This window comes from Anopheles nili, chromosome 2 (genome assembly GCF_943737925.1).
Source record: "Anopheles nili chromosome 2, idAnoNiliSN_F5_01, whole genome shotgun sequence".
Classification (NCBI taxonomy): domain Eukaryota; kingdom Metazoa; phylum Arthropoda; class Insecta; order Diptera; family Culicidae; genus Anopheles; species Anopheles nili.
Genome location: NC_071291.1, coordinates 60236678 through 60258966, shown reverse-complemented (window position 1 = coordinate 60258966; position 22289 = coordinate 60236678). Strand labels below are relative to the sequence as shown.

The window sequence follows — 22289 nt, the reverse complement described above, 5'->3', positions numbered from 1 at the left end:
AATTTTAACACACCGAATATGTATGTAATCAATAAAAGTATAGTCTAATATTATATCAAAATATCAAAATACAGTTCAATGTACTTGTTCTTATAGCATACAGGAAACCCCCAACCGTACAATTTCTATCTTCCTAAATAGAGTCATATTTTGCATAACTTAATTGTAAAATAACTCATGTACACTCTATGTGTTTTATATATAAATATATAAACTGCTGTGCATGTTCAATCAAAAATGTGTAAATTATGAATTGTGTTGATTCTCATACAGCTGGTACTTAGAAACCATTAACGATGCATTGAAATGGTGATCAATAGTGCAACATCTAGATATTGCACTTATACTATCTCTATTGCGATTCTTGCCGAACAAGCACTATTTTCAAAGTAGAGACAAACGTATACACGTTCATTGATGATGAACGGCCCAAATTGTAGATCGTTTTTTTATCGCTCACCATAACTTGAGAGACATTTATAAAAATTCTCCGCAAAAATGCAACAAACCATCATGATTTCGCGAAAAACTGCTTTTAAAAATGGATTTTCTACGAATAATTTTGGTTGCATACACGTTAATCGATGCACTTTCCTGGTCACTTCTCGTAGCCCTTTATGCGTTTGCCTCCTTAACAAGGAGCGAGTAAAATATGATGATGGTAACCACATTCAAAACAAGAATGAATCAACAAGTGTCAGACATAGAGAGAGTGAAAGGCATACGTTATCACACCTAGTAGATCGTCGCACGATCAACATGCATACTCCGAAATCGTTGGATGAATGGTTGTTGCCTGTTTGGAGCTTCAGGCCTTTAGAGAGTTATCGCCACAGTTCGCCTCCATGTTGAGCAGCTCGTTCAGATCGATGTAGTCACCCGACACGATACCTAGCGATCCGTCGGGACCGATGACGCCATTTCCACCGCCCAACAGACCGCCGTTGATGTTTCCATTGCCATTGCTACACATATTGCCTGCGCTGTATACGCCATGTATGCCATTTCCAGCGCCGTAACCACCACCTTGCAGTTTGTAAGTCGTTAATTGCGTGTGAGCAGACGGCACGGGTGAAATGTGGCCAACTGTTCACAGTTCAAAGAGTGGGGTCGTTTTTTAATTGCACGACAGTTGTGCACCATTAGGATGTCGTGTGTGTACGTTGTATTTCGTTCAGTCAATAGTTTCGACCCATAGGATAATGGTTTAACAGCAGTTTTTTAAATGGTAACGGAAGATACAAAAAAAACGAACAAATACAAGAGATTAGTGTCGGATAAATAGTTTACGTTTAGAGTGGTTAATTGCATCGTACATCCTCTGTTTCCCTGAAATGTCTCACTATCAAAATCACCTAACAATCTAGCTTTTAGGCACAAATCGCGACTCAAACATTCATGTACAGTCATATACTTCATTCAGCAACAACCAAACATTCAGACATTCGGTGTTTGAGATCTAAAAAAATGAAAATTATTTCAGCCTTGTCTCTCATCCAATTCGCAACCTTTAAATTTGTTTCTGATTTATAATCTTATACCCCACAGCTGGACTATCTTTTCCTTTACATTTTCACCCCAAAAGTACATTTATTAACACAACATTCATATGAGCCCCATTATCCCTAGCGTTATGAATGCAGAAACACAAACATAAGAAACAACTACTCATGCACTCCAGTACATACCACATGGAATATCGGTTGGGAAGATGATATTCGACAATGGAATGTACTTCCATTCACGCATGTGATCTCAGCGAAATTCAACACTCATTCATTTTTAAAAACCAAATCCAAATTCGGAAAGTATTCTAATGCCTGTCTTGCTTTATATATCTTCTGTACGCCAAAGCCTCTGCTGGTAGGAATAGAAGGACAATCATGGATTAATAATTGGAAAATGGAAAAGGTGTAGAACGACATGACTTGTGTGAAGATGTACGATGTTTTGAAAAACAAGAAAAACAGAAAAATTTATCGACATATAATAAAACGAGAATCAAACGCCCCCTCTATTGAAAGATTGAATGGAAGAAGCGTAACAAACAGTACCTTGTAGCCCATGTGAGTGAGAGGCACTTGTCCACATGATATTTCTCTATCCACAAAGTTATGGCACAGCATCACCGGCCGCCCTAGTATTTCGCGACAAATACTCCTTTTTTCATTTTCCTCGCCTTATCATTTCTCTTACTCTCTCTCTCTCTCTCATGCTTTCTCTCTCTCTCACTCTCTGTCGCGCTCGCTTTTAGATGCACAAACGCGTACCGAATTTCCCAAAACAGATAACGACAGCAGCTGAACCACTATTTTCTGCAGCACGTGCCAGCATCGGATCAACATCGTTATGTACCTTTTGCCATCAACAATCAGATTGGATCGGAACAACAATGACAATGGGCAGAAGAACGCCAGAAACCAGTACGGAACCGGAACCGAAGACCATACATTTACGGATAGCGTGCGCGTCAAAAACGGTTTAAACGACTCTCACGACGACCAACAACAACTACGATCTTGCATCATTGATTTTTTTTTCTATTTTTTTATCCTTCTGCAGATCACCATTCATTGGCAGCATTATTTTGCTCTTTATCTAGTGATGCTGGGAATACACGCACGACAACCATTTGCATTTGGATCTTGTTATGCTTCACTCGCATTTAGTAGCTTACATTGCTTTGCCTCGAAGATACAAATGCTGCCCAAAATCCTATCTCATATCATTTTTAATTTCCACATTTTTTACTATCAACTTATCATCAACCATATCTTTGCATTGCAACAGACATTCCTGTGGAAAGGAAGAAGGTCAGATTGTTGTGATTAGAGAGATTGTAAGACTGTTCGTGTGTTTGCTTGATTAGAATTGTGTGTAGAAAAGGGAAATTTAAGGTTGGAGCATGGCCAACGCTAGGCGGAAATTTATCGAACGAAGGGATTTAACAATTTAAACCTTTTCATTTGCTTAACATACTTGTGCATACTTGCGTTATCCTCAACCAATCATATAAAACTGCAAAATGCCCGATTGGATTATATTGGAAGAGATATAGCACAAATCTAGAACCAATCTCGACCAAATCGCATGTTTTTATGATCGCACCAACAACGAAACCCGTGTTTTAAAACACAACACCTTTCATGCGTGAAAGTTGTGCAAAGCAAAGAAAATCTATAGTAAGAAAATGTTTTTGAGATGTACCCTTCCACAATAAGCTCTATTATGTCAGTTTACGTGACACAAAAATCTAGAATCCTAACCATCCGCTCTTCAACTGAAGCCGCAGAGAGTTAACACCCAAAACAATTTAAAGGACATGAAATAAATTACGTAAAAAATTTTCCAAAAAAAACACAATGAACAAGAAAAATATGATGCTAGGATCAAAGGTCAGGGATTACTTTAATATAGTTCTATTTGCTACTTATCATAATTCGCTCAATTGATAGCCAATTGTTTGCCTTCATTCATTATGATCGTAAATTAGCGATCAATAACAAATGTAATCAAACATGTAAAACAGAAAATCTATTAGTTTTAACGAAACGGAAATAAAATCATTCTCAATTGATCATAGGCTTGCCAATTATTGTACGAAATAACATTAAGCCAATTTTGAGATTGCCACTGGCCATCGATTACATACCGGGTGTCGGACTACCGGAGGTGTCGGATTTGTCACTATTGTTGCTGTTATGTTGCTGCTGGTTTTGTTGCTGCAGAAGCTGCTGTTGCAGCTGTTGCTGATCGTCTGTCATCAAATCAGGAAGGTTCATTGGAAAGTCGTATCCGAGCATGTCCTCGTTGTTGTTGAATAACTGAAATGAGAAGCCACAAAATTAACCGGGATAGAGAAACAGAAAACTACCATGTCAGCATCCATATCTCAGCAAATAACGCACATCAACTATACATTTACATAGAACAGGAGCATTTTTAAGCTTGTGATAAAGATAGTACATTGTTTTCAAAAAACAAAAAAAAAACACGTACAGCTCAACTTCATAAATAGAATTTTGATAGCGAAAATGTTGTACACAAAATATTTTTAACATTCGTTCTTTTACGTCATTGTGCAATGTTTTTTTTATCATTTTAATACTTTGCTCAGATACTTTTGTATGAAGATAGCTATCTGTCCATGGCTTTTCGGCGGCTTACGTGCTATCCAATTATGCTTACGTCAGTCCTAACCTTATTGATGATATCCGAATCGAACGGGCACGACGGGAAGTATACGCGTCCGTGCGTTGGGGCAGTTGTGCATGAATTCTGTTGTGGATTGTGTGCATTTATGTATGTGTTTGTGCGGTATTTTTAAAAGGAGTAAAAAAAGTCACAAAGTTTTTTAAGGATATCATTATTTGCGCCGAATGTTTTTTGGTAGAATACACAGCATAGCCAAGGACAATAGCGTGGTCCACCATCATCATCGTCATCGGCATCAAGATCATCATGAGCAGCACCGTTAAAGATGCATTGCCGCACATTGTAGCGATATTGCATCGATTCATACCAAAGTTCAATTCCAAAACCAATTTTGCATAATATGCAACCATTCCAGAGAAGAATGGTGTTTGTATCCAATTGGAAATGACGTAATGGTGTTTATTTTATTTCGTACAATACAAATTTGAAAGAAAAAAGAGCATATAAACATTGTGTAAGATTTCGTTTTTTTAGTGGAGCCTTATGTTCAAAAGACAGCACATAGGTGATTAAATGATTAATGAATGTTACAGACAATCGACTGAATCGATCACAATGGAAGACAAAATATATATACTTTGATTCCCAAATCTGATTTTTTTCTCCGAGAACTGTTAGGCAAAAATAATCAAGATCACAGAATGGTATTCTCAACATAAGAGGGCAAGACGAAAAAGTTTCTCAAGAATTGTGACAATTGGAACACAATGAAAACGAGTCCTATTATGATCTTCCATTACTTACCCCCAATAGCGCGTTTGCATCGAGTTGGTATCCATCGCCTTTGAGCAGCTCCTTTAGTGATTCCAAGTCGTTCTGAACCGTATCTATGTGTTGTCCATACTCGGCTCTGAAAGTGTGAATTTCACGGCAATGCAATGTGCCGTTTTGAGAAAGAAATAAAAACATTGAAAGGAAGAAAGGAAAAGAGAAAAGGCGCAGCCACATTCGATTAATATCGCAATCCTGCTTCCGGTTCAGACATCGTTATGCGGCACCGCAACCGAGTTCACCCATGCTTCATAATTAGAAGAAAGCTTCGTTGGAATTTTGTGTTTGTGTAAATTTTTATGACCGCAGTTTGAATTTTTAATCTGATCATGTTCATTTGATCCTGTCAGTATTAATTATCGTTTAACTACGAATAGTAGTTGTAGCAGTATCACATTACTTCGATAAGCAAAACCTATTGAATGATATGTAAACCATCAGTACATTCATAAGAAATTGTTACATCTTCGATAAGTTAGTCATATTTTAATGCGCCGTCGTTTCAGTCGGAAGCAGCGGTGTTTTCATTTCGTCTCGCAATATGATCAGAGACAATAAAAAGCAATAACAAACTGGATTACACAAACTAGAATATGTTTTCAATATCTGCATCTGCCGCGCAGGGAAAGAAAGTGTGTGGTAGGAATGAATGTGCAAACAAAGATTGGTATAGATGATGTTGAAAGGTGAAAAAGCAATAAAGTAGAAAAAATGATAGCATTAAACTATTTAGCTTCAATGTTAGAAAAAAAATCATTAAATTATTATTTCCTAGATTGTGGGTGAAACTCGGTCTTGCGATGCAGCTAACATGTAACGAGTCCTCGATGTGATCCGGTGTTGGTGTTAATGCGATGGAGTAATCGAAAGGGTTGTGCTACAACAGCCCCGAAGTACCCAAACATGAATACTAACACCGTGCTCAAACGGGACACGTCTAGATCATTGCTGACAAACTTGGATAGTTGCTGCTGGTCGGCATTTCCGGTGGCCTGGTTGAGTAGCAAAGCCGAATCAAGCGAGTTTTCATCATAGTCCTCTTCAGCACCTTCGCCCATACGATTCATTCCAGGTGATTGGTTTTGCTGCTGTTGTGCCACATTATTCTGTTGAGTTTGCATTTGCTGCTGTCGACTATTTTTTATCTCATTGATGTTTACATTGGGATTATAATAACCACCATCAACGATGTTAAATGCACTACTACTGAGCATCGGTGAAGGATTATTGGCGTTTTTCGTCGCTGCGTTTCCTTGATCATTGCTATCGTCAAAGATGTCTCCAGGGACAACGTCGTTGACAGGCATGTAACCGTTATCCGCCACGAATGATAGCCCGCTCGTTGTAACAGGAGATGATAAGGCAATGCTTCTGCCACCAACCTGTTGATCATTCAAAGCTTGTCCTATTGTTCCGTTGAAACCCGACGGCCCTGGAGATGCAACATCACTCTGCTGTTGATGGTTCATCGGAGGAGTTTGCTTCTTTGCCAACGCCAGTTTTTTACCACCCCGGGTAATGATAGACGGAGCAGCAGTAGATCCGGCTGTAGATAATCCTAGTCCACTTCCACTGGCCTTTAGCGTATTTGGAGCGTTCGTCGCCGTCGGCGTCGAAAGTAAACTTCTTTGGGATCGCTGGGAGGATGGTTGCTGCTGTACCTCCGCGTTGCGTTTATTGTTTGATCCACTTCCTTTCAGTAAACTTTCTCCTCCCTTTCCAATCAGCTGTTGCGTGTTGTATCTTTGTGGACGTTGCTTCTGCTGCTGTTGTTGATGCTGCTCCTTTTCCATTTCTTTGATCACCATTGGGGTGTTTAGCATCATTTCGCTATCGTTCTCGTGATAAAACTGCTCAAAAGTTGGGTCGATCTCATCTACATGATCAACCAAGTAACCATGCTCCATGCTATCGTTATCATCCTCGTCACCCTCGTCGTAGTTATCCGAATCATCTCCCTTGACTGTGCTTTCAATGAGCTGAATGAGATTTGCTGGTGTACTTTTAGCATTCTTCGATCTCACTCCGTAACTCTGTTGCAGATCGGCGGCATTGTTTCCATGCTTCAAAGTTCCTGATCCTCTCAGTCCGCTACCGCTTGCGCCTGATCGTACCGATACCGGTGAGGTGGAAAGAATTTCGTCCACATTTTCACTTCCATCAGCATATACCAGTCCTCTGGTGCGTCCTCCACTGCTGCTACTATTGCTGCTTCGGGAACTGTTACCACCGGATGGTGTCGGCGTGCGATGGTATGGTGAGCGATCAGGGATCGACATTGGTGAGCTAACCTCTGATAATTCCGAATTCCTGTCGGCACAGAATGGGAAAATGTAGATCAACATTTATGGGCAAAAGCTCAGTTCCTAATTTGAGAGCAATTTTCAATAGTTTTTGTTCTTTATCTATTACTATGTTCCATGGAATGATTGCGAGATACTAAAATATGATAGGACAAGCTTGCATAGCGTATTTTTTTTTCAAACCATTGTTTAAAAAGGTACACGGTAGGTAAATTTATTTTCTACATTGTTGAATGCTTGCATGATGACGTTGTTCCATAGAAATAATATGAAAACTTATGCATAATATAACATTGCAAAACCAAACTAAAAGGTCGTTCAAAAGTTGAGAGTGGTTATAGGCAATTTAATTTTTAACCATAAATTTATAGCAAAAAATCAAAGGTTAAATTATTTTTAAAACAATTTTATATTCTTGTTTATTCTGACAGTAGTACTATTATTGTATGATCGAAATGATATGATCCTATACACATACTATAAAAAGAAGTGATAAAAATACAGAAAATAAGAAATTAAACAAATATTTCATATCAATTCAAAAAATAAATGAAATTGTTGATATGAAATGAAAGAGTTCCTAATATAAAAAAAGATCTAATTTATACGCCATTAACATATAAAAGACATATAAATCAACAGCACGAGCAACAGACAAATTGAGTTTGTTAAATGGATAAAAATAATCAAATTGATAAGGCACTGACACTTGATCCATTTTTCCTGGCGCTTAGAGCAATTAAAATAGTAATAAGGAACGTATCACGCAATAAACATTTACGTTGAGTTTCTTGCATCATTACCTGGTAGCTTTTGTTTGGCCGCCTGGTTGTGCCCTCTCCTTTTTATCATTTCTACTACCATCTTGTTTCCTAATAAAGGAGCTACCACTGCTACCGACTATATTTCGAGCCTTAGTGCTTTTTCCAGCAACGGCGGAAGTAGAAGACGAAGAGGTGTTAGCCCTTGCATCATCTGACGACTGAGTAGTTCGAACGATCTGACTGGTTACGATCGGAATGACATTTTTCTTAGTTTTGTCTTGTTTCGACCTGCAGAAAACGGAAGAACCAAGTACGTTTAAAACTTCATCAAGAATTATGCCCATCGACAACTGTAAACGAAATGGGTTAGATCATATTGCAACTCCAATTACGCACAGTGTCATCTAGTTAGACTTGACGGTTGAAAACGATATTACATTTAGAAATGCAACATTCTCGTGATAAAGAGTACGAACATAAATACATATACATCGGCACTTTGTTTTAGCACACAACAATATGTTAATACTGCGATAAGCGCCTAATAGTTCAAATATGTATTTTGATAATAATAAACAATTTAACTACCAAATCTGTCAAATATCTACGATTTATATCAAATGTCTACTCTTGTATAATTCTACTTAAAATAGTTCTAAAAATATTAAAAAATATAACAGCATTGACATAACAATACTAAAGCTTTTTGATCAAAAAAAGAATCTTGTTGCTGGAATAGTTGCTGTAACAATAGACGAATAAATCAAATAGATCAGATATAGAAGATAAATGGATAGATCAAATCCATTGAATTAAGTTATAAAATGTTTAAAGAAAAATCAATTCAAAGCCCAAGCTAAAAAACTACATGCAACGATGGCCAATATATTTAATTAAATTCTACCTATTACGACAATACAATGCAAATTAAAAAAAACTGAAGAGATCAACATCTTTACATAAGATAAACATGCAATATTTTTTTTGCACTATACTTAAAAAATGATAGTCATGCAAATAAGCGAAAACGCAGATCACAAATGGAATAGTGAAATGAGGAAAGGGTTTCGTTTGTGTGAATTTTTGAATAGTTGTTTGCTAGATTCAATATTTACTGAATCTCCATTCGTCACACACGTTCTGCTGTATCATAACATAAGCCGAGAAGAATTCAATAATAACGCACTTGAAAAGAACCTGTAGCGTGCTTCATACTCTCACTATCGAACACAAATTGGGCAGAAACGGAAGCAACGAAAAAATTTATACATGGTTCTCCTAGAAACCAATAATTGGAAAATGCCCATGATACGATCACTAAGAAAATAAACAACAAAACGTCTCTTTACCTTTCAGTATATAAAAAGTAAACAAGAATTCTTAATATCGCTGGTCAGAAGAAGCAGCATATGGTTATACAAATTCAAAACACTAATGAAGCTTCAACAAAGTTATAAAGGGTAAATTTAAACTTACAACAATTCCTGTTGATTTGCGTACGCAACCTCTTCGAGCGCCTCGCCAAGCTCCTCAATGGTGGCACTTTCGGTGAAATCTGATTTCTTTAGCTAGAAGAACAAAAATCATAAAAAAAAACACTATTAGCCATGTTTACAATCAACTGTCGTGCCTTGAAAGATGGACGTGCAAAGAAGAAAGAGAATTTTTGCGGTGCAATCAATCTCATGAAATCGCACAAATTACGCGAGTGGGAGAAGAGAAGAGTACCCAATACCCATTCCCTTCACGTCCGATGTGACGATTCCTTTTCTCCGTCCATAACAGCTTGTTATCATGTAGCGGAGGATCATGAATTATCGATGATCGAACGTTCGATCGTAACATAGTCTAGCCGTATGCACCAAAGCACAACAGCCCATCATTCAACGTAAATCACCATTAATTAGTAGGCAGGGACGCCGGGACCAAGGGTTTTCAAAAAACACCCAACCTCTTCTCCCAACGTGCGGTTCGGTACAAATAAATTTGTCGAATATACATGGAGACAACGGATTTACGACAAATTTATTGATAGTTATTCAAACGTGTCTGCAGTTGGACCGCTTGGACTGCATCGTCCTGCAGGCACGCATCTAAGATGCAAATCATCCGATGAAAGAAGAAAGAAACTTGGCCATATATAGTGGAACCAAGGAAATTTGGTTACGTTGGCGTGAAATGTTTTGAGAGAAGATGGATTGAAAACTTACTCTGTATGTCGCCACAGCGCGATATATTTCACTTGTGGCTTTAAAAATAAATTGAAAATTTTCTAACACAATTGATAATATGTGCCGCACAAAAGTTGTAAGAAAAATTTTCAACATAACTTACCTTTGCCTGTTGTGGAGCATCGTTGATCATTAACTGGAAGCGACGTTTATTGCTTCCATTGCTCATCGAACCGAGACCACCACGAGACGGTTGTACGATCGTCACCAGGAATTGTATGAGCTGTAAGTACAACGTTGAAGAGTTTTTTTGTTACATTTGCTTTGTATTGCGATGAAGGAAAAACTTGACAATTATAGTTCAAAAACCACCGACATGGTAGAGAGAATAATGCAGCCTTACCTTGTTGACTATCTGCTGCTGTTTGTGGTGCTTTTGGCGCAGGATTGCAATTTCCCTCCAGAGTGCCTCATTCTCTTGCTTCATCGTCTGGAAGCGTGTATCGAGAGAATCCTGCCGGCCGCGCATGTGTTTCACTTCGTTCAACACCCGACTGACCGCTTCAAGCTTAAGGGAGCTCTTGTCTTCAGCTTGCTGCTGTGCCTGCAACTGCTGCTGCTGCTTTGAGGTGGCAATTTTGCGCTTGATATGCTCCAGCAGGTATGGGTGGTCCTTCTGGAAGCAGGGATGCGTGAACTCCATTTCGTCCCTATCGAACCGAAGTCCGCCATTATCGATGGAGGTGATTTTATGAAAGCCATCTGTTGTTAAGTTAAAGGACAAATATATTAGGTTAACCGTAAACTATGATTTAATCATATCCTAACTATGACTAGACCACTTACACATATTCAGCTGCCTGATAAAGCTGGCCATATTATTGTGTTTGTAGTTGAGTGGCAACAGTTCCTTGGCGAACTGGGCCTGATTTTGGATGATAAAACTTCGCCCATCCTAAAAACCCGTTAGAATAAAAACAAAAAGATAAATACACAGGAACAATCTGTAGAACAAATGCGACAAACAAGAGCTCGGAATTTGTTCGCAGCGATAATCGTCGATTGAGTTCAACCAAAATGGCCATTCTGCTTGAGGGAAATAAACTTAATCTTAACTGTTGCTCACTTACGTTCCACGCTGATTGTAAAAGGTCAATGAAAGCGATTAAATCTGATTACTTCTTATCGGGATGCCAACGTACATGATTTCGTACAAAAGAGCCCAAACCAAGAAAAACAAACCGCGTTACACTTTTTCAAAAATCTCTCATCTTTGCGAAAAAAAACCCCACGAGAGCACAACGGACCCTGTTAGATTTAAAAACAAGATAGCAGAACATTTGGAAGTGGCCTGCAAAAAAAAATAACGTACCGTGATTGAGATAGTTTATCTGCAACAACAAACAACCGACCACGAGTAATCGCAAAAAGTGGACGCATGAAAGAAATAAATTGAGATACGGAAGAAATGTGTGTGTGGAGGATTTTTTTTTACTTCGAATCTTGTGCCTTACGAACGTCATCTCTACCCTGGGAACTCGTGTTCGGTGATAAGACTGCGTGATTGTAAATAAATGGCAACGTTGTTGGATGTGGGTAGACGTTTTAAGTGCGATTTTGGTGATGATACAGCTAAACGACGGTGACAATCATGTTACATAAAACTTTTCCCACGGTATCACGCTCTAGTATATCAACTAGAGTCTGATGAACATTGTCCTTTTAAGTAATCAAAATAGGTTTACTACATGCAAATACACGTATCCGATAATAAAATCAAAAAATTCAAACCCCGGTTGAGTCGCGAACATTTTCTTTGTTATCATCAGCTCAGTTTTGGCGTTGTCGGGAAGATGAATAAAACATCATTTTCTACCGACTCATATCATCATCATCTGTGTTTTGACCTCAGATAAGCCTTGTTGTTTTGAGTTACTTCCAAAGTTCACATGATTGTGGAAATTGAGCAACATAAAATTAGGGACAAAACGCTTGAGTATTCTTGAGTAAGTTTGCAATATTCAAGGACACGTAAGTAATATTAGTTAGCCCTTGATAACCGATAACGTAGATTTCCTCTAAATAAAAGAAACTGTGGTAAGAAAAGTATTATCACCAAATGTTATCAATTGAGTATGTTACATAAACCATTCATTCAGACAATTTCAGAATTATTACCTCAAAATTATTCGTATTCGTTCGACCACATCACCTCGGGACGAATGAGGTATCCCCGCTCCTTTCGTTGATTGTTTGACCCTGAACACGATGGACTGAAAGTTAATCCCGGTGTCAGGCGCCGACATCCGACTTTATACATAATGCGTCCAATCAGGCACTCAGCTGTGAGGTGGTACGATACTGTGTGGTAATGATGATGGTGTTGCCAAACCGGAGGCCGGTTTTAGTCGTTTGTAGTGTTTGTGCGCTACAACAGTATCTAAAGTGTGCGATAACCAACGGAAAGAATGGAACAAACTCCGCTAGCTGCGATTTTCTCTTTGTGACCTACGAAACAAGTATCCGAAAATCAAAATGACATCGCGCCGGAGAAAATTCAAAGTGCACTGGGCAAACAACAAAGTAAAAGAGAAGTAGGCTATTTTTGTTGGCTAGACCGAGTTCAGCGCTGTTACAATATGCGCTGACACTAAACCGTGTCATCGGCACCAACACATCATCATGAAGCGAAAATGAAAAACCGGTTCGCGAACATCGCGAGTGTGTGCGGTTGTGCGTGCGTGCAGTGCGACGACGTAATAGAGTGGGCAGGTCGGCCATCATCATCATTGGTGGGCAGGTCCCTGAGACAAAGCTATCATCACCATACATCAGTAATGATAACGCTACCGATATCGCACGGTCGGAAGTAAGCAATGGTTCACGTTGCGTGCCAATGGAACGTTTAAATTACAAAATCCGCATCTCACGTCTACGTGTGAAACTGGTCGTGAGCTTTGCGTTAGTACTGCTTATTGACCTGCTAACAGATATGTCCATTTGCAGTAAGGCTGGAGAAATAATAAGCCATGATATCGAACAGACACAGAGCAGCTAATTGCTTTGTTGATGTAGAAAACAACACCAGAGCACAATGGCGAAGGGAGATACAGGTCAATCTGATAAATTACTCATCGTTTTCAAACTTTTTCTCTTCAAAATCATCAACAATCACTCTCATTGATTTAATCGACGATAAAACGTACGATCGCATTAGTGGAGTATAGGAAAATAAATTGTAGCAATGAAACGGATCGAATGATGAAAAACAAACTACGCCTAGTCTACTGCCCGCGTGAGAGAGACGTCGATCAGAACATGCACAAGTGCACGCACGCAAGTGTACTTACAAGGTTGCTTAGCAAGTAGAGGCGTTAACGCCGTAGGTATCTCGCTCGCGACTTTCCATTTCGCGGTTGCCAAGGATACAATCGAGAAGGCGGCATTGAAAGGGAACATTGGCCAAGGATCGGAAAAAAAGCAAGCCTCAACCCGACCCGAACGACCGTCAATTTTCGTTACCGGTTGCCACATACGGGGGGGTTCTGTAATGAGTAAACAATCCATTCGCTCCTAACCGCTCCAACCGTGGGCGGCAAGGACTCGGGTTCACTTTTCCTACGATCGATCATAATCAGATAATACATAGGAAAAACAAAACGAAAATCTTTCACCATCCTGGTACGATGCTACGGGAAAAGACTGTCTTCATCTCTCGTTCTCTCACGTTCGTGTTTAGTAAGTCCCCGAGATAATCGATTACTCCTCGCCGACGGTGCTATGCCGGCGGTGTGAATAATAAATAACAATCGAAACGCAATGATGCGTTACGTAAAGACGATACCTACACGCTATTCTACACACACGAACACTCCATATAGCTACCGCAAGTCGTCGGGTTGCGATTAGCAACCGGTGTAATGTTATATCACAAACCGTTCTATTCGAGGTTCTATTCGGTTCTTTGTAAAAATGGTTTAGATTCATTAATCTTGCTGCTTAGCCATCCGAATTTCATTCACGGTGGACAAACAACAACAAAAAAAGCGGAAAATAATAAGTACGCTCATAATACGGTCAATAAGAGAAAGATATATAAATATTTGCGCAGCTAGTGTACTCTTTCTCTCCTTCGATCGACATCAAAACAAAACAACATGAACCTGGCACCGAAAAATGAGGGATGTAAAAAAAACAACAATCATCCCATGGTAAGGGCGCCGGTAATCCCGCTCCCCATTCGCACCTTCTTCTTCTTCAACTCCCCCTCCCCACTCAAACAAGCTATCGGAATGACGTACTTGTTCCAACACTCACTCACAGCCAGACGATGGTATCTAACCGGCGCGCACGCACATAGAGACACAGGGAGACCAAAACAGAAACAACCTCCATCGAAGGACAAATCCGGACATCCTATGACGACGCTGCAATCGCGTTCAGTTGGACTTAGTTTTTGATCACAAAACGCACTGATTTGTTTGTGTAAAATTGTTTAGCTAACGCAAATTCTCTGCTCTCTTTTGAAGTGGAATAGAAAAAGGGTGGCACAGGAGCTGATTGAAAATAAATTACCAAATGCCAATTGATATCAAACCACCCACGAGACCTGCTGGTTGTCATCTGTTGCTTGTGGTTTGCACACGCGGGCTAACGCAGCGGGTAATGATAATAATTCCCCTCTCTCTCGCAGCCAAGTTCCTCCCACCAGTGCAAGTGGGTCGAGTGTGCTTGCCCACAGGCAATGACCGTCCATCCAAACACATCGACAAACGTAGCGACAAATAATTCCATCGGTGCACTCCGCGAACGGATCAGTATTTGGCCAAGCATACAAACGGCGGCCATTTTTGATAGGCCTGACTGGGTGCAACCGTGCGGCGCTCGCTACCACTCGGCCTACTACGACTGGTTGTGCTATTGCTCTAACGCCTGCTGCTTGCACACTAGCTTGCTTTTTCCCTTTCAAGCGTACCACGTATATTCATTCATCGATCTCTCTTTTGTACGTGCACAACCGCGAACCCGACGGAGAAGTGAAAACATGCGAAATGAACGTGAATTATTTGGCTGGCGATGAGTTATGCGACCAGCGGAGAGAAGATAACCTAATGCGGGCACACTTACAACCGAAATAGCATAATACGCGCGACACTCACCGTGCTCCATGATATCAAATCGTTCGTTTCGGAATCTTCAACCAATCGCCACAACTTGGCCAGGAACGCTGGGACACCCGGGCCTGTTTCATTGAACGTAAGCATTTTCTCGTTGTTGCACTTTTCCTGCGCTCTCGCTGCTGTTTGCTTGCTTTGGCAACCCCTCCAACACGCACGCACGCACGTACCCAAAGTATTCACCCCCTGTTACACACACGCACGCTTTGCGATTAACTTTTTTCTACGACGCACACACTTGAGCGCACACTTTTCCTGTGGTAAAATCACGTTTCACGTTTGAAGCTACTGCGAAAGAAGCACTTTTACGTACACGGTACACGAATCGGGGCACGATTTTCAACAAATAAGCACAATCGGTCGAGAATTGACCAGGATAAAATTAGCGCACAGAACTCATGCATGCAACCACTCTTGTTCACTTTCAAAATGCGTTTGATCCAACTGGCCTGACGGCTGTGGGATGTCAAAATTGGACGGATGGTTTCCGTCATCCAATTTTGACATTTGATCCACTGTGTCATGGAGCGCTGACTGGATTCCTTTTATAATTAAATTCTGGCCCCCTTTTGAGCACGTGGAGCACGTGCACGTGCTATAAAAACTTGCTTGATTAATATAACAGTAAAATTGCTAATTAGGCTCCACATCAACATAGATTGGCTGTTGGTGCTTTGCGATCGAATAATCTGAAGGCCAGCTGATTGTATGACCACCATTCGGTAACTGTCATATCATGCGACCAAACATCCTCCTATGTGAGCAAGCAGAAGAAAACTCGATCGATATTTTGTAAACACTGTTCTCCTCACACGCGAATCAAAACAAAAACATTATCTGCCAAGTAAAGGCACCGATATTGCCCGTCGGATAGAACTTAAAAGCCGTGTAGCATGAGTGCAACACTGGTAAACATTGCCGAAGAAGACTTCTTCGGCACGGTCATACGATACGGTCTTTACGTTGGTGCAATTTTTCAAATGGTCTGCCTAGCTGCGTGTATCGTTCTGCCTGATTCATCCGGAGGAAACGGAGAGCCGGGAAGCTGGTCACCAAAGGTAGCATACCGCAATGCAAAAGTATAGAAAAGCGAATTAATCCCATCATTCCACCCGTTTAGAATAACGACAGCGAAGACTCAAGTTCAGAGCATTCATCACCACAAAACACTCCTAGACGGCCTTACCACCGCAGCCGTAAGCAAGACAAGAAGAAGCGACGCTAAACCACCTCATCGGTTGGTGTCTCAATGAAACATTCCAATGCTAACCCCTACGAAGTTTACATTCCTAAGCTATATCGGCCACCCTCTTCCCTCACGCTCGTTGTCTATGTTAGAATGGCTTAAGTGTGTGTTTTTTTAGAAACCCAACTCTACGAATCTCGATGTGTACTTAAAGCCTGATTGAAGCATAGCGCGAATAGTCGTTTTACTTAACCTCCTGTGTTGCTGCAGCACGCAGCGATTGTGACTGTAGTAATGTATTTATTAAACTTACATTAAAACATGATACTTAAAGCTTAAAACAATCGAAACTTTTCTTTCGCGAAACCCAACACAACAGCAGCTGTTCCTTTCCACGATCAATTGTTTCTAACATTTATATTGCAAAAAGTTACGTTCAACAGATATACACAAAATTGATCCCTTGGGTCAACGTCCGTGTTGAAGCCTCAGAAGATAACAAAATGAAACTAAAAAAAAAAAACAAAAAAAAGGATCTACCATTTCCGTTCAGGCGTTCACGTTTGTCGTCGAGGAAACGCTGGATAACACTATCCGCGGCAGTGGCGTTAGGCAATTTTCGAATGTATCTCGTTCTGGGCGCACTTCATCACAGCCAGCGCACCTTTCGTGATAAGGTCATGGGCAAGATCGTATCCTAGCTTTTCGCAGCGCTCGAACACTTCCCGCTCGATGTGTGAATGACGGTGCATCCCGCAGAACAGCTGCTCGCTGTCGTCCTTCAGCGTCGGTTCAACAATCAGCCGGCTGTCGAGATTTTCGTTGTAATCGAGCACCTTGGCCGACGCCAGGAACGGGCACTTTTCCGCAAGCGGTACGTCGTGTTGCTTTTCCACTTTTCGCTCTCCGGCACCATTTTGTGTGTCATTTTTGCCCGGCTCTTGCTTATTGCCGGTCACAGGACACACAAGGGCGACAGCGATGCTCCCACCCAGGTCAACCTTTTCTTCCGTGCTCAGGAACGGACAGTCACCCATCACCTCCTGTCCGACGGGGAACCGGACGCTGGGGCACAGTTCTGGTTGGACTGTATCGGTGGGTGGTTTCGTGGGCTTTTCCGCGTTCCCTATTACGCCCCCGTTCCCATTGTTTGCAAGTTCGTTTCCATTCGCATCCGATGTCTTCGCCTCCGTCACCATTTTCGTTAGTTCGGACGAGTACGGGCACTTCTTGAACAGCTCCCCGTGAATGTCGATGAACTTGGTCAGATCCATCCGAGCACCGCCATCCTTCGAGCATCCGGGCAGCAACAAATCGGTGGTATCGCGAATGATTTCCGGGCTTTTCTTCCGCTGGTGATGCTCGATCGGGCAACCGCGCGCGGTTTCGGGTGGGGAGTCGGGACCATCACCCGTTTCCGATTTCGCCTTCTTCACCGGAAGCACCGCATCATCGTCCTCGTCGGCAAGAATGATATTTTTCCTAACGCTCCCCGGTCGGCTGTCGGCCAGATCGAGCGTACTCTCGCCTTTCGTACGAATTTCCGTTTTCCCGTCCAAGCTCCACACGGCACCTTCCACGACCAGCTGGAATGATTCGTCATCCTCATCGTCCTGAGACGCCCGTTTTCGACCTCCACCATCTGCCTTATCGGGATTTCGCGATAAACACCGTTTCAGTTCGGTTCGCACGGCCACCGGTGCGCTACAACCTCCGCCAAGCGTCTTCAGAAAGCTCCTTTCAGTCAATATCCGACACTGCGTCTCCAGATGGCACAGCTTGCCCAACATAGCCAGTATGTACTCATCGTTCGAGCGGCACTCGACGGCCAGTGCCCCCTGCCCGACGGCGTACAGAATTTCCTGAGGTTCGATGATCTGATCGATCCGTTTGTTCCAGCCCATTCGCACGAGACCAGCCTGCGCGAGGATAATACCCGCAAATTTGGACGTCTCTGCGTCCAACTTTGCGAGGCGCGTGTTTAGGTTCCCCCGGATGTCACACACCGTCAGGTGGGAGTAAAAGCGAGCCAGCTGTGCCGATCGCCTCAAGGATGACGTACCGACGATCGAGCCTCGGGGTAGTGTGGCCAACGTGCAGCCTCGATGGCGTTCGTTTAGAACGAGCGCATCCCGGGGATCTTCTCGTTCCAGCACGGCCCCAATGGCCATACCGAGCGGAAGTGCCGTTGGTAGATCCTTAAGCGAGTGGACGACGAAATCGACACCACCAGTACGCAACGCATCCTCCAGATCCTTGGTGAAGAGCGATTTTTCACCAATCTTCGGGAGGGATTTATTCAGCACCCGATCACCCACCGTTGTCATTGTATCTGTTCAAGGAAAAATGTACATTAAAAAAAGGACAAGCCATTAATGGGACTTAGGATACATTTAGTAGAAGAATACTATACTTTAATTTATGTTTAAATGATAATCTGGTCACATTTTCATTCATCAGCAGCTCTAAAAATAATACCTTCAAGGGCAATGGAAACAGTTATCTGACCTTTTTTGCCATTTTTCAAATGCAACATGCGCAATTGTTTCCAAACATTCGAAATGAAAATGATGCAATCACATGGGCAAGACCTTTCCCAACGAGAATCTTGTGCTATCATTTCGAAAGCGTATGTAGCAAGGTGCAATGTTTTGAGATAGATTAAGGAGCAGTCGATTTAAAAGCTGTTGCAATACCTGATCGATAGGCGGACTTGCGAAACACCTCTTCGAGAGCCGATCTGCTTGGCACGAACCTAATTATGCCGAAAAAATAAAACAAATCAAAAACAATTCCAAACAACACTGATACCAGCAGCCCCAGAGATAAAGCAACTGATGAAGGCAAGTAGAAGCGAATCCTAGAAGCTATTGCAACGTTTCATGAGAAACATTAAAAGTTTTTTACTTTTAAATGAAAATAGTTCGAATACATGCAAATTCCTATCTTAAATCCTGGATAGAAAAAAAGGTAGATCGATGAAATAATTTGATCAATGTTCAACACCAAGGGAAAGGATCTCGGTGTGATGAATGATCGTCAACTTCAAGGTCAAACCGAAGGAAAAAGCGACAAAAAAACAAGCCATAAATCATCCCCAAATAGTGGTTTGAACTAACGATCTTATGATTCGATCTCTTTCCTTCGCTCTACCTTTATCGCCACCGTTACGAATGAGATAAAAAAGGAGTCTTTTAATGGCGCACCTCTAGACGGCTCACGTCTCGCCTCATTTCCATAATTCCTCCATCCGCACGAACGCCACACGTCACCACGAGTTTTTTCGTTGTTGTTAGTAACTTTCAGTCACTTAATTTTCGCATTCTGTCGCTACTAAAACCACATCGAGCCGGCTTTCCAGGAGGTCATACGAGAACGAAACGACCGTCGCACATGTTTTGCCCCGGAGGGAAAACGTGTCCCATTGCTAAAACTTCAATTCCAGAGAAAAACGAAACCTCTTAACCAAGGCAAACTCATGCATATATTTAAAGCAAAATCCATCTGCATCCGAAACGACGGAAGGTTGAATAAACGTATTGAACATCCATACAAAAATCGTCCACCCGTTGAAAGGCAATAGAATCTCCAGTTATCGGAGCACGCAGAAAAAAAGCTTATCACCGCGCGTAGTAAAAATTGCTTGACGAGCTAAGGAAATCAGCCCCATGTGCGCGAGTTTCATCATAACGACCGCAATGACTGGCCATTTCGCTAGTTAATAGTGTGTGAGTAAACGCAAGCAAGCAGTCCGGGGAATCGGGGTCGGGCAGCCGGGTCCCGATGACTTTCAAATCATTTGGCTACTCCACGACGGGGCAGCTTCTCAGTTTGCTCGGTGCTTGAACTGCTTTACTGCACGGCAAAAAGGGAAGGGAATCTAATGAAAAATATCTTCAAGCTTCTGCTTATTTAAAAACCCCCCCAGTCGGTAACCGTTTTCTCTATTTAAAACTGTCTGTTTTTCTTGGCGAATTGCGCCCAAATCTTGATCCCGCACATTCCTGCCAGGCATTCGATACTCACGAATTTCATACACCGTATCCGGATTCAGCTTCTGCAGCAGGGCAATGACGTGCTTGGTTTGCGTGAGAGCCAGCTGGAAAAGGGAAGGTCAGCGTGCATTAGTGAAGGCATAGAAGAAGGGTGGAGATTGTGTCCATGAAGTTTCGCGAACGGATTTTTGTTTAAATTTGTCCTTGCCTTGACCGTAATGTGTAAAGGTTTTGAATTTAAAAAAACATGGTTCTCTTGGTGATGAAAAATACCATCCCTATGCCTACTATACTGAACTTTAGCGAAAGAACCTTACCGAACGCAGAATGTATTACATGACTCGCCTGCTTTGTAATTCTAATTACCCAGCGAGAGTCGGGAACGTCATCCATTATCGCGGCCAATGAGGGCACCATGGCCGGGTATTATGTATCGTTGCAGCTAATTGTCGTCTCCTTAATGACGAATTAAGGGCCTAAATGGTTGCCGTTTGTAAACGATGAAGGCCCGAGTATCATCATTTTTCGGGAGCGACAGACGCTTGCTTAGCTCCATGACACGAGTCCTTTGTCCGGTTTGGTCACAATTAGCCTATTGAATCAATCGATTCATTTACGAAACGAGAAACAACATTCGTCCCCCTTTGGACCGTTTCGCACTGACAACAACGAGCAAATTGTCGCCTGGAAGGGGGTGGTTTTCGTTTGCAATCTTATCGCACGTAAGGAGTTACGTGCGGCAAACGCTGCAATTTATCGATTCGATGATCGTGAGCGTGAAGATCGAGTGGAAATGTAATAAAAATTTCTCTCCACCGTTCCGTGGCTGGGTATGATGATTTTATGCTACCCTTAGAAAAGACGTTATGTTTGAGTGCGCAATGCACGGAAAACGTACAGCGTGCGTTCGCCTGGTGATCGTTTACCGCCGTTGTATGAATAAATAAGATTCTCTTAAATAACTTTCTGATGTATGGATTATCACTAGAAAAGCTAACCCCATCACAGCAACATGTTTCACGGCTGTAAACCATAACTGAACAATCGTAAATCATGTTTGAATGACTTTATCTATCATTTTATACGAAGAAACGAAGCGCGTGATCGAAGCCGTACATATTTACGTTCAACTCTCTGGCATGTTCCCGTGAAGCCTTAACACAGGTCAGCCTATGAGGGAAGATCGTTAACGGTCAAGGGTGATCGTGCGGCAGTACGACGAACAAAAAACCCTTATCTGATTGTATTTTCCCTACACCAACCCCACTGGCGGTAGCGGATGCGTTTTATCCCACCGTACAGCAAATATTAGCAGAATCTTGTAAACGACCACCTGGTCAGGGAGTAAACAGGGAGTAGATCTTCGTACAAACAAGGGGTTTAATATGCAATCCTTTTTACACACATGACAAGGACAGAATTACCAATCAACTTACCTCACTTTTACGCGATCCAACGCGAATTGTTTTATTTATCCGTTCCCGATCGGAACTCATTTTTCTGCGGTAATGTCAAGACGATCGCGATCGATTCTACGTACACTGGCAGTGTTGGTGTGTTGCGAGTATTTTAATGCTTTGATTCGTGCAGCTTCCGCTGATCGTTGTGTGAACCGGCAGCTTTTCGAGTCAATCCCGGAACCTTTGACCAAACTTAAGCCGAAAGGTGCATCTCCTCCGTAGCGCACACACAGCAAATTATATTGTA

At 41.8% G+C, this 22289-nt stretch overlaps 3 protein-coding genes across 3 annotated transcripts; 1 reads left to right on the top strand and 2 right to left on the bottom strand.

Annotated features, from left to right (window-relative positions):
- Window positions 1–261: 261 nt before the first annotated feature.
- LOC128720863 (uncharacterized) lies at window positions 262–15488 on the bottom strand. The gene is made up of 11 exons (XM_053814563.1): window positions 15384–15488; window positions 11071–11179; window positions 10628–10986; window positions 10388–10507; window positions 9530–9621; window positions 8093–8341; window positions 5902–7296; window positions 4960–5065; window positions 4189–4278; window positions 3653–3824; window positions 262–1086 (listed from the first exon to the last, which is right to left on the bottom strand). The coding sequence occupies exons 1-11, from the start codon at window positions 15486–15488 to the stop codon at window positions 809–811; spliced, it is 3075 nt and encodes a 1024-aa protein (XP_053670538.1). The 3' UTR covers window positions 262–808.
- An 806-nt stretch (window positions 15489–16294) lies between these two features.
- On the top strand, window positions 16295–16895 carry LOC128720875 (protein anon-73B1). Its single transcript, XM_053814574.1, has 2 exons — window positions 16295–16459; window positions 16522–16895. Exons 1-2 carry the CDS (start codon window positions 16295–16297, stop codon window positions 16624–16626), a joined length of 270 nt encoding a protein of 89 aa, XP_053670549.1. The 3' UTR covers window positions 16627–16895.
- A 234-nt stretch (window positions 16896–17129) lies between these two features.
- On the bottom strand, window positions 17130–22135 carry LOC128720867 (porphobilinogen deaminase). The gene is made up of 3 exons (XM_053814566.1): window positions 22019–22135; window positions 20614–20686; window positions 17130–18919 (listed from the first exon to the last, which is right to left on the bottom strand). Exons 1-3 carry the CDS (start codon window positions 22076–22078, stop codon window positions 17196–17198), a joined length of 1857 nt encoding a protein of 618 aa, XP_053670541.1. The 5' UTR covers window positions 22079–22135; the 3' UTR covers window positions 17130–17195.
- Between the last annotated feature and the right edge of the window lie 154 nt (window positions 22136–22289).

Excerpts from the sequence above, each read along its gene's own strand:
- LOC128720863 (XM_053814563.1), bottom strand. The coding sequence starts at position 15,488 with ATGCTTACGTTCAATGAAACAGGCCCGGGTGTCCCAGCGTTCCTGGCC. Across the intron at positions 9,622-10,387 it reads ATGCTCCACAACAGGCAAAG|CTAAAGAAATCAGATTTCAC; the intron begins GTAAGTTATGTT and ends TTGTTCTTCTAG. Across the intron at positions 1,087-3,652 it reads CTCCGGTAGTCCGACACCCG|TTGGCCACATTTCACCCGTG; the intron begins GTATGTAATCGA and ends AACTGTGAACAG.
- LOC128720875 (XM_053814574.1), top strand. The coding sequence starts at position 16,295 with ATGAGTGCAACACTGGTAAACATTGCCGAAGAAGACTTCTTCGGCACG. Across the intron at positions 16,460-16,521 it reads CGGGAAGCTGGTCACCAAAG|AATAACGACAGCGAAGACTC; the intron begins GTAGCATACCGC and ends CCACCCGTTTAG.
- LOC128720867 (XM_053814566.1), bottom strand. The coding sequence starts at position 22,078 with ATGAGTTCCGATCGGGAACGGATAAATAAAACAATTCGCGTTGGATCG. Across the intron at positions 20,687-22,018 it reads TTGGATCGCGTAAAAGTGAG|CTGGCTCTCACGCAAACCAA; the intron begins GTAAGTTGATTG and ends TCCCTTTTCCAG. Across the intron at positions 18,920-20,613 it reads GGATACGGTGTATGAAATTC|ATACAATGACAACGGTGGGT; the intron begins GTGAGTATCGAA and ends TTCCTTGAACAG.